Source organism: Peromyscus maniculatus, chromosome 12 (genome assembly GCF_049852395.1).
Source record: "Peromyscus maniculatus bairdii isolate BWxNUB_F1_BW_parent chromosome 12, HU_Pman_BW_mat_3.1, whole genome shotgun sequence".
In the NCBI taxonomy this organism is placed as follows: Eukaryota; Metazoa; Chordata; class Mammalia; order Rodentia; family Cricetidae; genus Peromyscus; species Peromyscus maniculatus.
In genome coordinates, this window is record NC_134863.1 from 17,522,656 (window position 1) to 17,541,210 (window position 18,555).

At 45.2% G+C, this 18,555-nt stretch overlaps 1 protein-coding gene across 1 annotated transcript in view; it reads right to left on the bottom strand.

Annotated features, from left to right (window-relative positions):
• Nucleotides 1-7,729, bottom strand: part of P3h2 (prolyl 3-hydroxylase 2) — a 157,690-nt gene extending 149,961 nt beyond the window's left edge. Inside the window, exon 1 of the mRNA XM_042259119.2 lies at nucleotides 7,112-7,729. Coding sequence (XP_042115053.1) covers nucleotides 7,112-7,567 — 456 coding nt within the window. The 5' untranslated portion in view covers nucleotides 7,568-7,729. The remainder of the gene's footprint in view (nucleotides 1-7,111) is intronic.
• Nucleotides 7,730-18,555: the final 10,826 nt, after the last annotated feature.

The following is an 18,555-nucleotide window of genomic DNA, read 5'->3' on the forward strand; positions in this document are numbered from 1 at the left end:
AACAGGGTTGACCCAGGTGGTACTGGGAAGTCTTCCCCAGAAACAGGCTGAATGGCAACACAAGCAATATCATTGCATCAGCAAGACCATGGCTTTTAATTTTACGGTCTCCTGCTGACCAGATAATGCCATGAACTGCTACTGTGATTTTGTGCAGTCTGTCTCTTCAGTGTGTGTCCTGTAAACCGCATCAATGACAAGGTCACAGCCGTGGGGGGTCTGAGACCTTGGGTTTTAACTTCCCCATCAAATGTCTGCACTGGTTTTTACAGTTGCAATCTCTTTGGGGGATTTATTTTCTGTTTGTAAAATGGGAATCGCTGAAGCTCTGATACACCATGAATGTGGCAAGGTACCACTGCAGAAAGTGGAGGAGACGACCGGTGTGGAGGAGGGTCACCTGCTTCTGTTCTGCTCTCCTGCAGAGTCCCTGTGGCCGATCCAATCCAAAATGGCTACTTTTTATCCAAAATGGCTCCTTGGAGACTAGCACTCTAGAAATGATCATCATTTCTTCCATGACACCTAGTTCTTCCTGCTCAGCACTGGGAGGTGACTTTCCCTCTCCCGTGACCTTTCACAAAGACATAAAACGTCAGGAAAAGCCCTTTTAATTGGGACTCCACCCGATACAGGAACTCTGAGTGTCAACAGTGTCCTTGATAGACTTTGTCTCAGAATCTCGGGGCTGGAAAAGCCTACACAATTGAATTGGTGCAACCACTTCAACCACAAAAGCTCCCAGGGAGAGAGTCAAGCTCATAGACATGATCACCACCCCTAGCATTGAGTTACTTTCCTTATCCTAAACAGAACACGTAGAAACAGTATAAAAATAATCCTCTCATTTCTGTCACGCTTGCTACTCTACACTTGTATTATAAATGTGCCATTTTCCATTTAAGTCTTAAGTATCCGATGTGAAGACTGGGGCCCTATGTGGGCATGGGCCTTATCAACCATGGTCAGGGCAATATAACAAAGGACGGAGGGACTCTGTGTCCTTCAGTTCTACTCTGGGCTCTTCTATTTAACGGCATTCCCTCCGAGCAGCCGTGTCCTCCCTCCGACTTCATTTTCTCCCCTGTGAAAACGTTGGCTGGTGCACAGCGTTCCAGGAGTGTGACAGGAGGGGCCGCAGAAAGATGCGGATCTGGAGAATATCTTCTCCAGTCGGTGCTAAAGTCTAACACATGGGGGGAACACGGGGTAACGGGAAGCTCACAGGAGATGCTCAAACTGTGCGCCTCGCTAGGAAGAGGCTCTGCGCTTTTCATTTTATTTTCAGCCAGAAATCCGACCTTGCCTACTCGTCCAGTTTGGTTTGTTTGAGCCTCTTCCTGCAAGAATCGCCTAACCCTTCCCCCTTTCAGAAGTGCTTTCATCCTGTGGACCGACAGGAGGACAGCGCAGGGGAGGGCTGAGGGAAGTGTAGAGAACTGTACAGCACAGTTCCTCAGAACAGACTTCAAGCAGACCCAGCCTCTTTCCCACAACGGTCTGCTGTCCTCTCAACACCGAAGGTCCCACGGGCCCAGCACACCCCGTGGAAAACTGCCTCCGGATCATCCATTTGGCAAGTGATGGACAGACCTGGTAGAAATTAGTTAGGAAGTCAGACAGCAGGAAAGGAGGGATGAATTAAAAGACAGAAAAAAAGAATTATGGAAGAACGTGGAATGGAAAAAAAAAGAAAGAAAAGAATTGTTGCTCCTAATGAGAAATGCAAAATTTTCCACCAGACAACTGTGACGGTTGGCTGGGTGAATTATGTACCCTGTGAATGAAAACGGAAGCAGTGGGAAGCCTAGGAAGGTTTGCTTTCCCTCTGCTCTGCCTCTGAAGGCAACGGAGCCAATCTCACGGCACCCTGGATTCCCCAGAAGGCCACAGGACAACACTATGCCCTTGATGTAGAGCTTGAAATAAAACAGGACTAGAGGGTAGGAGGCCTGTATTCTAGACCCCGACTCCAATGGCAGCCCTTCCTTGTTTTACGAACCTAGGGCTAATGGCATTGTTTGTTAAGTGACAGGGTTAGAATCTTTCGTGGTCTTTGGGGTCCTCCAGGCCAACGCATTTCAGTTCCTGTATTCAGCATCCCTGGCTTTGCTGGACTGAATTTCTAGAATCATACTGTTACCTCTTCTACTTCCCTGCCCCAACACAATTATTTGACTAGAGGAAGCTCACCAGAAGTTCCTCAGCCCTGAGACCGAAGCTTGGACAAAATTCACACTTTTCTCAGGGAATCGACCTTCTACCTCTATCAACCTATCAATGAGCATCTAATATTAGTGACAGACTCTATTGGATTTCCAGAGATGGGGTCTGTTTTTAAAAAACAACAAAAACAAAAATGAGGAGGGTAGTTTTATTACCTGCTTTTATTAAAATCAGTAAAGGAATCCCTGATGCCCCAGGCCATGAAGAAAGCAAACTTGTAAGCATTGAGTCGCAGCTCCCATGGGATCTAATTGTCAGCCCCTGGGGCACACAGGAGTTACAGGAATGGGCTGGTGAAGAGCTGGGCAGACTTCCGATGCCTATGTCTGATGTGGAAACAACTGGGATGACTAGGCAGGACCTAGCAACCGGCTACACGATGAATTTCACAGGTTTCCTTCCTAAGGAATGTGACGTAGGATACGGGTAGTGACACATTTTGATGATTCAAGGGAAAAAAAGAACGGCTTTTTAGAGGTGGGGGAAGAATCGTTTTCTGAAGAATAGCTAATATTTCAGAGTAGTATTTCAAGAAGATAAAACCATGCCTCTTGAAATAACTGAAGGATGAATATGCATATTCTATAAACCCTTGAAAAAAAGACCGAAATGTCAAATCAGGACAAGGTTTTCTTCTGAACCAAGAGCCATATGAAGAGATCCTTTTGGGCTTTCAATTCTCTTTTAAGGAAAGCACTCAGTCCAGAAAGACAATGTAGCTATAAAGCAGAACTGGAGTGAGGAAATAATTTGAGCTGACTTTTTTTTTTCTTCTCTATAAATCACAAATTGATTATGGTCCAGATAAAGAGATAAGAAGATGATTGGAGGTGGGGCAGAATTGCCTAATTTAATGCGCCACCCCCTCTTTCACTTAATCCTAGGAAGAAAAACACAGGTCAGGTCAGATTTCACAAAGCACCAATTCAAGGATAAAACATGCTAGAGCAAGCTTGTTTTCAGTTAAAAAAAAAAAACAGCTCTGGATTGTTGCTGGTTCTTTTTACCCAGATAGGAACAGTAGAAGAAAAAGATGCAGAAAACATTCCAGATGATTCAGGACACAAATAAGAAAGGAAAATCTCTCTCTTACATTTGTTTAAAAAGCCACAGATGTTCATAAAGTAGGTACAGTGGGTCGAGGATTTTCTGAAGCTCAGCTTTAAATGATAAAAGCTAAAGATAGATTTGAGGGGGAACAATCAAATCAACTAAGTAGATAGTTAACTCCTAAGGTTAGTGGACTCCACTGCCTCCAGATCATCCATTTGGCAAGTGATGGACAGACCTGGTAGAAATTAGTTAGGAAGTCAGACAGCAGGAAAGGAGGATGAACTAAAAGACAGCAAAAGAATTATGGAAGAACGTGAAATGGAAAAAAAGAAAGAAAAGAATTGTTGCTCCTAATGAGAAATGCAAAATTCTCCTAAGTACAAAACAGCAAGAATTCGCCCTAAGTGACATCCAGGAAAACAGAGCGAATGTGGTAAACCACCCTTCACCCACACAGAAATGTCTCTCAGTATTCCGCATCACAGAGCTGAGCTAGTATCCACGCAACAAATGGATACTGAGTGCTGATGCCGACCCATCTTGTTGAAGAGATTTAGAGCGAATAGGATTGCTGATGACCCAACTCAGACCTCTTGACCATAAATGTCTACTATTCAGTCACATTTTCATGCACCAAAAGGTTACGGAATCATGCGGCTTGTAAACATCCTTGCCTAGGAATCCCTTCTTTGAGAGATACAAAAGAAACTGGTGGCTCTTGACTGCTGGGAGCTCACAAAAGTAATGACACACACACTCACACTTGAATACTTTAAAATAAACTAAAGAGACAAAAGAGGAAAGTTCTCTGCCAGGAGCATTCAAGACAGCTGCTGGGAGCTATGGCAGGACACGGGGAGTCTCACAGAAGTCTCTCTCGGTGTTAGGATAGTGATGATTTCCACAATAGTAACGAGAATAAGTGCACCTGTGGGGTTTGTTAAGAGTCAGGCCCCAGTTTGTCTGGAACTAAACTTAAACCAAGTGGGTAGTCTAGTATTTCCCCACCTTGCCAATGTGGAGATAGAAAGCTGGGGGAGTCGACGACAGACTTGAATCTCCAATCTGTTCTTATTCCAGGTCCTTCAAGTTCGGGAAGAATTGCCAGGCTAAGATCCAAAGTGTCAGACATGAGGAAACAGGACCATGAAGGGGAAGGGACAGAGAGAGAGAAGGCTGGGTTCAACTATTTAGGCTTTATACAGTAGCAAAGAGAAACCACTATGCACTCTCACAAGGAATGTCCCATTAACGGCGTATCTTAGGGTTGATAAGTTATATCTCACAAAAGAGAGATTTTAAAAAGTTGGGAGGAGCCTTACCCTGCCTTTGCGCGCGCGCGCGCGCACAAACACACACACACACACACACACACACACACACACACACACACACAAACTATGCCTCTGTAGGGCTACCAGCACCTAACTGTTGAGACAATTTCCCCACATGCCAGGCTTCTGAGAAGATTGGATATAGCAGTACTAAAGAGGAGTACCTGTGACTTCAGGGAACAAGGACCTGCCCATCCCCGGAGCTGTCCAAATCTGGCTTCCCTGTAATCCCTGCTAGCACAGCATTCTACGGAGCCCAGCGCCATCCAGGGACTGTGGCTACAACACAGGCTAGAGACCACTAACCTCAGAGCCCAGACTGACTCTAGGTCCTGGGCTCACTTCACCAAATCATGCTAAACTGACAGCATTTGGGTGACAAGGAGCAGGTCCCTTTCCCTTTCTGAACATCCTAATCTTTATCTCTCAAAAGAGAAATCTGAGTGCAAGGCGTCAAAGTTCACAATTCTCATCTCTTACTGTCCAACCCATGAGCATTAGGGATCTGTTGCCACCAGCTCGTTATCCAGGATGTAAGAGGATATTACTCCTGGGAGCCAGTACAGCGTTTATCTTCTAGCTGAGAATGGTTGTGCTACCTTAACACAGAGATGTCTTCTGTTCTTCAGAGTTATATCTGGCCTAGGATTAGACTTCTAAGTACAAACTGGGTCACAGCCATCAGAAGCAATTCAGTTACACATGGATTTATAGACTATAGCCAGTTCATTCATACATGACACCATGACCATATCCAAGTACACAGAGGCTGGTCACCCTGCCACTGAATGAACATCCCAGAGTCCAAATTTCCTACTGCCTAAGAACGGCCTTTTAATATTTTGGATGTTTTAGTCTATATGATGGTAGTGCTGGTGTGTGAGTGCGTGCATGTGTGTGTGTGGGGGGGGGGGTTGTTTCCCTAAGAGGCAAAGGCAAGGCTTCCCCCTAGAGTTTCCATGGAGCATGGAGCACAGAGAAGAGTTATAATGTATCCTTTAGGTGTTTAACAAGCAAAGCAGTACAAATATTTCCTTCTTCAGAAATTGTCATTTATGTGAATCAATGTCACTACAAAACTTTGAAGGCTGTAAGCTTGTGGCTTCATCTTCCTTGACTTCCAGTCAGGGAACAGGGACCAGGAGATGAGAAACAAATGTTACCAATATATGAAAATATATAACTACAGAACCACAGCAATCTGCATACTGACAGCATGGTTATTTATTTTCAGAAGATCCTATGTGAGTATGCATCCCCTCTCTTTTCCTTTCCTTCCTAAGAAAAGAAAAATCTGTCTGCCGTGTCCTACTACAGAACCATCAACAAAATGGCTCCATCTCCCCTCACACCTGAGACTCCCCGGAGAACCATAAATAGGGGCCACACTACAGGACCGCCCGCACTCTGCTCTGGGAACCTTCTTAGAATATTTTTGCAATTGACTCTCAGGGGGCCCTCTCCCAGAACTGACTGATATCTGGAAGAACAGGAAAACTTGTGCCACTCTCTTTTTAAAAAGCAACGTTACACTTAATGCATGCCTTAGCAAATCCATTGGAAAGCACAGGAGAACAAACGATTCATAAGTCCTGGAGAGAATCCTGGCCGCCTCCTCATTTCTTGACCCAGCCTAGTCAACTCCTGAACTTCAGCACTGCTCACACTGGAGCTCTGAGGTTAGTTCTCTGTTGTGAGTTTTTAAACTCCTCCCGCCCGCCGCTCTGGGAAAGACCTGAGTATATACACCCAGAAAGTCACAAGGTAGGAAGAACTGGAGAAACATGAGTTAGTGGAAGTGGGGGCCGAGGAAATCATTCTAAAACTTGTCTGCTGTGCATCCAGCTAGGTCTTTTAAATTGTGGGGGTGGGATATATGCCAGCTAGATTGCATCCCTCCTAACAGTAACTTCGAGGAAGTTAAACAGATGCATATAAAACCAGAGAGCACTGGGCACCTGAGGTGGAGCAGCCCAGGACGGTAGGAACCCCCAGTAACCTGAAGCAGTAACCCCGAAAAACTCCATATTTTCAATGAGATTGCCTCACATAGCCTCAAGCATACTTCCTCCACTGTTTTCCTTTGCTCTTCTATAGTTGAAGAGGAATAGCTTCTGTTTTAGGACCATGTTTCCTTTCAGCTTGAGAAAACTTTGTTAAACTTAGCAGGTTCAGTATGCAGAGAAGAAGAGACGGCAGGGAGAAGAAAGGGAAATCAAGATCCGACTATGTCAAGGAACGTACTCTAGCGTCTAGGTAGACCACAGCGTTGAAGGACACTTTTGATACAATCTTATGGCCCAGCCCACTTTTGCCGAGTGAAGCTGATTCTGAGACAGAGAGCAATGGGGACCTGCTCAAGTCCATCTAGTCCCTGGGCGTCTACTTTGACGCACAGGAGAGCCGCTGTGAAAGGCTGGCTGGAGGGCAGAGCAATGCCCCGGAGCCAACCCTGGGAAGGGGGCGCGGGGGCTTTGGGTGCAACACGCGCTCAGTACCTTGATGTAGGCCCGCTGCAGGTAGTTGTAGGGCACTCTGCGCTGGAAGTCGCTGCGCACGTCCTCGCTGACGCGGTGGCGGGACGCGGGGCCGCCCAGGCGCTGGCTCTGGCAGCTGCGGGAGCAGCGCGCCCGCTCGAGCAGCGCTCGGAAGAAGGGCAGCTCGGCTCCCGGGCCGGCGCCAGGGGGTGCGAGCGGGCGGCGCGCCGCGCAGTGGCGGGCGCAGCGCGTGCGGATGTCTCGCAGGCGCCGGTGGCTGCGCAGCGAGGCTTCCAGGTCACGCACCGCACGCTCGTAGTCGCCGCTGTAGTAGGCAGCCACCCCGCTGGCGTAGAGCAGATCGTAGGGCTGCAGCGGGCCGCGCTCGGGCTCGGGCTCCGGCTCCTGGGGGCCGCCCCACAGAGGCGCGGGCGGCAGCAGCAGCAGCAGCAGCGACACCCACGTGCTCTCCCGCATCCTCCGCCGGACCCGCGCGGGGAGCCGCCTTGCTCCGTGCCTGCCCCGCCGCACCTCGTGTCCGAGCCCCGCTCCCGTTCCACGGGCTAGCCCGCCGGTCCCGCCGCGATCCTGCTGCCCGCCAGCCCCAGGTGACCGGCGGCGCGCTGCGGTCCTGGAGGCGGAGGCTCGCCCGGCTGGCCGCTCTTAAAGGGACGCCTCCAACTCACACGCTCCTCCTGCCGCCGAGCCTCCGCGAGCCGCGCTCCAGCAGCCTGCGAGCTAGCGCCGCGAGAGGCAGACCCTGGGGACAAGTTTGGCGTGTGGGGTCCCCTGTGGGTGGCAGAGGAGGGTGGAATTGCTTTCTCTTCTGCATGTGGGGGAGTGAGGCGCACAGTCGTTTTCTGCTCTTTGCAGTCCTTCACCCTCAGATGCAACATGAAGGTCCATTTCAGCCTGTGTGGAACGCACAGGGCAGAGGGAGGGCTTCGGACCAGTTGAATAGGTTTGAGGAGAAAAGTGGTTTGCCCAAGTTCATATACAGTTAAGAACAAGCAAAAGATGAGTCTCACTGTGGGCCGCAGGAATGGAAGCTTCCCCGCCCTCCTCTAAGGCAGGGTCTCCCTCTCTCTGGCCTTCTCAGTTTGGCTGTATGTGGATGTGTTCCTGCATTGCATGTGGAGAGTGTGCTATGGAGAGGACGATAAATAACCCGAGTTTCCTGTTCAGACCGCTGGAGGAAGGTGAAGCCTTACTTAAGTTCTGCCTCTGGCAGTTTTCCAGATGTGTGACTGTGCAGCTGAGCCTCGGTTACCTCTTCCAAAGCAGCCAAATGCCCAACATGTCCGGTGATATTTGGACATAAATCCCTATTGTGAGAGTTAAACAAAGAGGCGGTTTCACAAACTCGGTACCCTGGGACTCGAGCAATGAACATCGGTCTAGAAACGGGAACGCTGACAGAAACAGCTGCCAGAGTCCTAGGAGCTAGCTGGAGGCTTTCCTGCTCCTCCCCTTCTGCTGGGTCATAAATACCTTCATAGCCAAGGTGTTCCCCTCTTTTCTGCCCCTTGGCTCCACACTCTGAGAAAAAAAAAAAAAAGTGTGCTAGACTTTTGGAGTCCAGCCTGCAAATCCCTGGGAGGAATTCTGTGTGTCAAGAATTGTCTGTGGGATTCTCATCCTAGTCTCTGGGCTCCTGGGAGGATGACCAATGGGAAAGAATCACATATACTGTCCAGCTGATCTGAATTTCCCAAAGAAAGCTTTGCAAGCTATGCAAGGAGGTGGCCAGAGTGTCATGTCATTTACCTTGTTCTTTTTGTTGGGTTTTGCCACTTTGGCATGAACAGCCCTGGCTATATAACTCCAAGGAAAACTAATTCATATACATATTATTTTCCCACCTAATCCTCTAATAGATCTGAGTTGTTCCTTTCTGCTGATGGCAAAACTCCAGTGTGGAGCTTGCCATGAATGGTCAGAGTGCTCCAGAATTAGCATAGACTTTTCCCCCTAGCGACGAACTGTTCAGATAAAGACGCCAGACTCTAAAGTGCATCAATCCACTTGGAGAAGGGTTTGAGGCACATAATTAGAAATAGTGTTTGGGATACAGACCAAATGCCAAGATGCTTTTGCGTAGCTCAACTCTACACAAGAGATGTTTCTGTGTCACTGAATATGCGTCACTAAATTAATATCTTTAGTGCTTACGCCTGGAGCACTGTGGGGGAAAGAAGAGATGGTTACACCAGAGCCCTTATTTCTGGGAGTTTACAGTGCTGTGCAGGTGATGAACACAAAATACAGGACTCTCACACAAGATAAGAATGTGGACCATACTAAGTTGAGTTCACTGCACTCTAGTACCACAGGAGCTGAACCTCCTGACTGCACAGGGTGAAGAGAATGTGGGAGAAAAGACACTGGACAGAATCAAAAGCCTACAGTCAGTAGCCCACAAACAACCTGCTGGCTCTCCACTGGGGCATGCCTTCGAAGCCTTCTGTGTGTCATACTTGTGCACAACCATAACATAAGAACTGATCATCCACTTAGACACATTTCTATCTGGTCTAAGGTCTGGGATTCTGATTTAATTGGTATGGTGTACGACCTAATCAATGGGTGTAGTCGGAAGGTCTCTCCAGTCCCGCCCAGCACTATCGTCCCTCTGCCACTTACAAAATAATCATTCAGAGGCTTCTATTAATCACCAATTGCATGGCCTATGGCAGGCTTCTAGTTAACTAGCTCTTATAACTTAATCTATTTCTATAATCTATATTTTGCTATGTGTTCTGTGGCTTTACTGGTCTGCTGGCATCTTGCTTCTTGGGAAGCTGGCTGGTGTCTCCTTCCAGACTCTGCCTTTCTCTTCCTGTCTATCTGCTTGTATTTCCTGCCTGCCTCTAAACTGCCTTGCCATAGGCCAGTACAGCTTTATTTATTAACCAATCAGAACAACACATATTCACAGCATACAGGAAGATATCCCATAGCAAATGGGATTTGCTGAAGTCTCTCTGAGTTTCTATTCTGAAACCAAGGTTGGGAATGCTGTCTTTAAAGATGTCTCATGTGGAGGTGTAAGGCTGTGAGGTGGGGCTCCATGTGGTTTGGGCATATTCATGAGACTCTGGAGTAATAGGATCTGGGGCTATCTTGCTGATATATATGTTTCCCTAACAAAGCCCAATCTGACTTGCCTTTTAAAGTTTAATTAAAAGTTCTGGAACCCATTTCATGGTTCCTGGTTTATCAGATCTGTGACAGAACCCCAAATTTCCATCAATTTCCTTGCTGACGCTGGAACTCCGGATGCAGAATCACATGCTTCGTTATCTAATTCCTCATAAAGAACCACTCTTGAACTTTATAGTATTATCAAAGACTAACTTAACAACAACAACAAAACAAAAAACAAAAACAAACAACAACAACAAAAAAAAAAAAACCTGCAATGACCATAGCATTTTTAAGTGGAACCAAGCCTGGCCTTCATGCTTGAGCTCACATCTAGGGGACTTTGATACTCAGTGCAGATACTGAGAACCAGTAGTTCTCAGCCGGGAACGATGTGCCCACCCAAGCACAGTTGACAAAGGAGACAGTTTTCATTGTGGACTCAGGGGTGTGGAAAGGAGTATCATACAATTGGTGTCTAGGGGGTAGAAGCAAAGGATGGCACTGAAGGTCTTGTAAGGTATAGGACAAAATCTCCTGTAAGAAATGGCTAATAAGCCTTAAGAATCAAGTGCACAGCTAAACTTCAGGGACCCTGTGACAGTAATTTGGCACTGCAAACTTTGTCCAATTCCTATATACAAATGAGGAAGTGGAGACCCACAGCCCACAGTACAGGGACAGGCATGGCAGGAAGAAGATGCTTAATTGCACTTAGCAAAGTATACGGCGTATACTGTGACACAGAACACTGGGTGACAGGATTTTTTGAACTTCTTTTTGAAGGTGAAAGAAATGTATGAAAGAAAAGAGAGAAGGAAGGAAGGAAGGAAGGAAGGAAGGAAGGAAGGAAGGAAGGAAGGAAGGAAGGAAGGAAGGAAGGAAGAAAAAAGAAAGGAAGAAAGAAAGAAAGAAAGGAAGGAAGGAAGGAAGGAAGGAAGGAAGGAAGGAAGGAAGGAAGGAAGGAAGGAAGGAAGAGAGAAAGAAAGATGAGAAAAAGAAAGAAGCTACGGTTTGAGACAAGAGCTACTGGAAACACAAACATTTCTGCCGAAATAGGTAACAAATGAGAGCCAGAAACTTTACTTTTCATCTCTGTTCCTTTCGATTTCAAAGAACAGCCAAAGCACAAGAGAGCTCCTCCAAAGCCTTGAAGAGACATCCAATCATCTCCCTTTTTATTATATTTGGAATTGGTCTTGACAGAAGCTCAAATTCCCTTTGACTTCTGTTTATAAGTCATCAACAGCTCAGGCGCACTGGCTGCAGGGTTTCATCAGAAGAAAGGAATTCTGGAAAGAGAAGATCATCAAATGCTTCTTAGGGCTCTCACATCAGCTTAGATTTTTTTCAGCTGACCTCCCTCCTTATAAAACCTTTCTGGAGGAACAAAAAGTGTACTCAGTCTTCAGTGGGAGATTTACTCAACTCGTTCCGTAAGCAAATGTGATACTAGTTTATTTTGATCGTGTTTAGCCAGCCAGGGCTTCTGCTTGCCCCAAACATCTGATGCCTTTGAAATGAAAGGAATAATTCTCACTGTGCAACAACTCAGCCCGTGTTCAGCTGCTGTTGATGCTGGCGACAAGGGAGTTGTTTGGAAGACTTTTTTTTCTTACACAAATAGGATCATCTGAAGTTTTTTTTTTTTCTTCTTCCAACCAAGTTAGTGTGAAAGGCCAGTCAACAGTCTGTCAACATCACAGAGTGAGAAGAAAGAGGCCTCCTAGAGGAGGAAGAGGACTTTTTTTTTTTTAAGAAAAATTAATATTTAACCTACATTTAAAATCAAACAGGACTGCCACATTCCAAGACTGAGTGTTTCTTTCCAATTTTCTTAGTAGCTCCATCACCATGCTTACCTTCATTCTTGACGGAGCTTTAAAATTCCAAACTAAACAAATCAGAGACACACTCCACCTCTGTGCTCATGTCACAGAGACGGTCTAATGCCTTTCCTTGGGAGGACTCATGTTTTGTTAAACAACAAAAAGAGAGGAATATAAATAAATAATGCTAATTATTCCCAAGGTAATGTAAGTGGCTAAAAGCATGATTCACATAGAAATACAGTCTCACAACCATCAGGCTGTTTTTTTTTTTTTTTCCACAAGGACTCTCACTTAACTCTCAACAGTCCCTTTGAGTAAAGTACTTTTACTGTAACTTTCTGTGAGTTTTTAATTGTTGTTGGTTAGTTGTTTGTTTTTGTTTTTGGTTCAATTTGCCACAAGCTAGAGTTACCTGGGAAGAGAACTTAAATTAAGACATTGCTTCCATCAGATTGGCCTCTAGGCATGTCTGTGGGGCATTTCATTAATTAATGATTGATGTGGAAGGGCCCAGTCCACCTCGGCAGTGCCATCCGGGAGTAGATAATTGTATAAGAAAGTCCTGAGTTGTATAAGAGAACAAACTGAGAAAGCCATGGCTTCTGTTTTAGTTCAGGGGGATAACCAAGAACAACGACAATGGGCTGTAATGTTTGAGGGAATATATGGCTAACCTCCAGAAAATGACTGTTAAGGACCTCTTGCTGAGGACCACATAAAAGATTGTTTGGGTGGGAGCTCCACCTCAGCCCCTGGCATCCTGACATCCCTATACCCAAAGAGTCTGGGATGGTTGGAAGGAGTCTGGTGGAAGATCCACCTCAACTCCCCTCCCCATCTCTTTCCCTAAAACGGCCCCTTCAAAGCCCGCCAAACACAGCTCCTCCCCAGAGAGGCTCAAGATCACTTCCACAGAGTGTATGAGCAGCATCCCAGAAAACAGACACATGGTCTTCCGGTCTCTCAGCCGGTCTCCTCTCTGAGGGGCCAGGGAATCACCCTCAGCTGCTCATGTAGCCTAAGTGTGGCCCACCATGCTTTTCTAACCACGTCAGAGTCACCCCTCTGGTGCTGGCCTGCCCACTCCTGGCAGGGCTCCTGGCTGGCTCTGCCCTGGGTCTGTCTAGAGAAAAGCTGAAATACTTACCTCTCTGGCTTCAGCTCAGTGGGAAAAGGTTGGAGAAGGCCACTTTAAAATAATGATGCTTTGAACCCACTTCCAGAAAATCAACTTAATGTTTTTGCATTGGGGGGGGGGAGATCTAGGTAGAAATCCAAACATAGGAAATATAAGAATGATCAATCACACTACTTGATTTGTGGAGAATTTACATCAAGTTCCCCTGTAGCATTAAATTATCATCTTTGTTCAGGTATACTTTTTAACTTTATTTGGTTCTTGGTGTTAGAGGATGGGGAGATCAGTTATACAGAGTTACAAATGAAGTCCTGTGCTGGTTACTTTTTGTCAACTTGACACAAACTAGAGTCTCCTGAGAAAGGGGACTTCAGTCAAGAAATTTCCTCCATCAGAGTGGTCTGTGGGAAGCTTCTTGATCTCTGAATGATGTGGAAGATCCCACAGCATTGTGGGTGGTACCACCCCTGGGCAAGTAAGTCTGTGCAATGTTAGAAAGATATCAAGCAAGCCAGAGGAGGCAAGCCAGTAAGCAGCCTTCCTCCATGGTCTCTGCTTCAGTTACTCCCTGAGGAACTTCATGAGATTCTGCCTTGGCTTTCCTCAATGATGCATGGTAATGTGGAAGCGTAGACCAAAGAAACCCCTCCGTAAATTGATTTTGTTCAGTATTTAGTAATAACAATAGAAATTAACTGAAGCAGATAGAATCAAAAAACAATAGTCACGGAATTAGGCTTTAATCTGAAACTAAATCCATATAACTGAGGATAATCTCTTTTTTGTCAGAGTCTAATGAAAGAATCCCTCATAATAAGAGGCTACCAAGTCTAATAACTTTTCTAACCATTTTCTGAAAGGCTTCAAACTTTCTTATGGTAGAATGACAGAGAATTAAGAAGAGGCAAGGACACCAAAGCCTTAGTTGCTAAGATGCTGTGAACTCCACTGTCAGGTACCTGCCTCTCATCCCAAACTGTGTTGCCAATCATTTTCACCCTTGTTGACTTTGCTCCACAGAATGAATGAGGAAACCCATGATGCACTTGGCCTGGCATCTCTGTCTCTTTCCCTCGCTGTTAAGTTTCCTCTTCTCTTTTGTGATTTAATGCTGAGTATCTGAGTGGCCCAAGTCAGCCCATTACAGGATGACAACCTCTCCAAGTCCCAGGAAGTCCCTCTTCATGGCTAGAAATCTCAGTGTCCCATTAACAAACACCCTTGCCTAATGAAAATCTAGAAGAAATTGATTTGTGGAAGCATAATTTTAATTATATACCTAATATTTTACCAAATGATTATTGTTACAAATATTAACCTTAATTATGATTTAGTATCAATATTAGAGTAAAAGGTAGTGGGATCGAGTAGGATACACACACATACACACACACACACACACACACACACACACACACACACACAATGAGGAAAATCTAGAGGAAGAAAGAAAATAGCTTTGTTTTGCTTTTGAGTAAAGAAATTGACATTGAATTTATTCAGCAAAATTTTAAACCATTCAAAAAGTCTTAGGAACAAAATTAAATTGTCAAGCTTGAAGTACCAAATATATCTGTATTAAAATTAATATTTTACTTTATGCAATGGTTTCAAAGAATTCATTAAAAAAAAAAAGTTAGTAGGACTCATTAACCTCACCAGTGTGGGACTCACTCATCCATGCTTTAAATTCTGACTTTGCTATTTCTCTTGGCTCCTCTAGAAAACAGAGTCTAACTTTCTGGTCACCTGATCACCTACTGGGCACTAGCCTGAGGCTTCTTTACCCAGACATTCCCAAGGACTCCCTCTATACTTACTTGCAGACTGCTTCTAAGCCTTAACCTGGCCAAGTACATTTCATCCAAATGGAAATCTACTCAGAGAGAAACTTATGATTGTCCTCCCCATAACCTCCTGGGAGAAAAGAGGTTGCTCAGATCTCAACATTGTGCCTACATTCTACCCAATGATATTAGAATGAATAAGAACAAAACAAAATAAAATTAGGGGGTTGGGGATTAAAACATGGGCAAACCACTTGCCAGGCATGTATAAGGCACCATGTTCCTATATCAAGCACCCATGTAAAGCCCAGTGCGTGCATCAGCACACCTGTATCCCAAGGGCTTGTGAAGCAGGGATAATAAGCTAGCTAGCTAGAGTAGTGGAGTCATCAATCTTGGGCTCATGTGAAAGACACTGTCTTAATAAATGAGCTGGAAAGCAATTGAATGAAGCTTCTGAGGTCAAGCTCTGACCTCAACATGAATATGTGTATATATGCCTGCACACACACACACACACACACACACACACACACACACACACACACACATTGCACTCACACCTATTTGAACATGTCTATACACATGAATGCACACACACACATACAAATTTTAAAAAGTAAACTTGTATTTTATAGACATATACATATATAACTCTTCTGGCAAGAAGTCAAAATACTTTGGATTAGCTGGTTCTGCCATGAATTAGTTTTGATACGGTCGGCAGACCATTTCCTTTTGGGCTTCTTCTACCCTCAACCGTATAGGAATGAATGGAACTTGACCCTGGAGTCCCACCCTACTCTTCGTAATCTCAGATCTTTCACTCAGAATCATAACAATACTGTCACATTCTTGGAAGTGCCAGAGCACTGCCCTGTTCTTGCTACACCAGGCTCTGTGATGAAGTTAAATGTTGATTCCCAAGCACAGTTCTCAGCTTTCCCTGCAGTCATTAGGAAGTGTTTATTCAGAGCATATGGCTTTGGAAATCTCTGCTAGACTCAGAAAGCAGAACAAGAGGCCGTCCTTATTTTGAGTCAAGCCATAGTGTGCAAGCCACCACCTCCAGAACCCTAAACCCTCCCAGGTCAGTCTGTCCCACATTTGCTGTCCTCCTGTCTCTGCCTCTTAGTTGTAATAGGACTTGTCAAAATGAAGGTAGATCACACTGTCATTTACTCCCTCCCACTCAGACACTACATGCTAACTACACGCTACATGCTAACTCTGTGTTGCTACTAATGCTTTAGGAAGAGCTTAACAAGAATTTTAATATATGGCTTTATAACCAAAATTGATTGTTTGAAAAAATATATCCCATAACTTATTTCCCATAAGCAAGTTTAGGTGACATTTAGATATTTCCCCAGTTCAGGTGTATTTCAAAAGGTAAAGACTTACTCATTAAAGCATAATTAAAGCTAATCTTCTAAAGAGCCACAGGCTGTCCTTCAATTCTTGAATAATAATCCCCTATATAATAAGAATACCGGTTGGTAAACAATAACTTCACTTCAGGTTCTGTAGCATTTGACCATTATCAGAGCATCTACACATGCGCACACACTCACACAAACACTCCCAAAATGGGAGACAGTCATCTCCTGCCCTCCTGTGCATTTCCTGCACAGAGCCCTTGGGTTATGTTGTAAGGCTGGGGAAACTCTTGTCTGTGTCTCCACTTTCTCCACAGCCCCACAAGCTCACCACATCATTTGCTACCTAGGAGGAAACCATCTCACTAAAGCGTCGCTCAAAAAGCGTCACTCTTCACTTTCTGGGGAAATGCTCTGCACGCTAGAGTTTGCTACACTTTGAGAAAGAAAATTAAATGAATAACATTTTCAAATGTACCAAAGAGTCACTCTTGAAGGTCTTCTTCCATCTTTATTCCTGATTCTCCATTAAGTGAGCCAGAGACAGTAACTTCCACACTGTGCATCCGGAAGCCTTTCAGACTTCAACTCTGTCTTGTTACAGGATACCTGAAGAGAAAAACTCCCAAGAGCCCTGAGGAAGTCAAATAAAGTCTTCATGAACCACCAAGGGGAGGGTCCCAAGAAGATTATCAGGAAACAGTCCAACTTCCAGTTGCAGTTTTTAAAAGCAGAAACAGCAATTGTGATGTATATGGAAAGGAAGTGTTGTTTGAATAAGTGGAGAGATTACAGTTAAATAGTCAATTAACCTTTAGCTCAAGGTCACATTGTGTAGGAATTTAGGATTAGGAATTAGAGCCCAGTTTACCACAGGAATTTGGGACAGGTCCAGTGACAAGTTTCACTCAAGTATTCCTAGGAATACTTTCGTAAGATGGCATGACTATAGTTCAGTAACCCACTACAGACTCACAAAGGTTGAAATTCCCCAGGGATTCGCTTCTGTGATTTTGGAGGATGAAAGACAAAAACAAGACTTTATCCTTGTATTTTATTCACTGCCTCATTTTTAAATGACAAAATTTATGACCCTCTCCTTAAAAAAATGCTGTGCCAAAACTGACTATGAACTTCTGATAAGAACATTAAAAGTCAGATCTAAGGGGCAGTTGTTTCTACCACAGCCATCACTTAGGCTAGGCTCCCTTCCTCTGGCCTGCCATTCAGAGGAATTATTCAGTAGGTGTGGCCATGAACAGAAAGCTCAACAGCGGAGCCTGTGAAGGCTCCCAGGACACTTTATGGTCCTCCAGCTGACGCCACCAGGCTTAGGTAGAAAGTGACTTCTTAACTGATAAGCATATGGTGATTTGGTACGGAAACTAACACGGGAAGCCCACTTTTTGTTTTTAAATTCCTTGGGATGGGGAGGAGGATGAACTGAACTGGACTGAAACACTCTTCCTTTCCGCTGTGAGACACTATCCCCGGGGGGTGATGTGATAAGGGACAGACACAGACCAAAGTGAGGAAACCATGGAAGTCAAACTTGGTGAACGAGAAAGAATTATTGAGGTTCCTCATAGGAGCATGGAGGAGGCCTATTTACAGGAACGGAAATGACTCCAAGACAGCTGTGTCACCAAAGCCCACCCCGGCGTAGATGATGGATGATTACTGAAGGCTGGAACTCTGGGTCTCAATGCTCAACTTATAGGCAGCAAACCAGATTGCCACGCCTGCCCCCTCCCCACCCCCACATCTATGCAGATCTCTGCTGATTCTAGGTGGCTAGGCTGAGCTCAGCTTGTTGAAAAAGTCTCTCGGCAGTCCTTATTGCTTATATATGCTTGAGGATGGAGTCTACTGTTTATTTTTTTTAGGACTTTCTGATGCCTTTGAGCTATTTGCTTCCTAAGCTTAAGGAGTTTCCCAGCATGGTAGGGGAAGGATGCTTTGCCTTCCCTTCAGGCACCCCTGTCTTAAGGAGATAGGATTTCTAGCCACGCCCCCTGGACTACACTGAGCTGGCAAGATGTGTAGTCATTTCCAGGACCTTACTTCCTACCTAATCTGTGCACGGTCACTAATTTGCATGCAGCATGATCACGTAATCTCTGTGCAATGCGCATGGCTGGCGTAGCTACATTAGCCCATACGTGCATGCGCAGGGGAATCCATA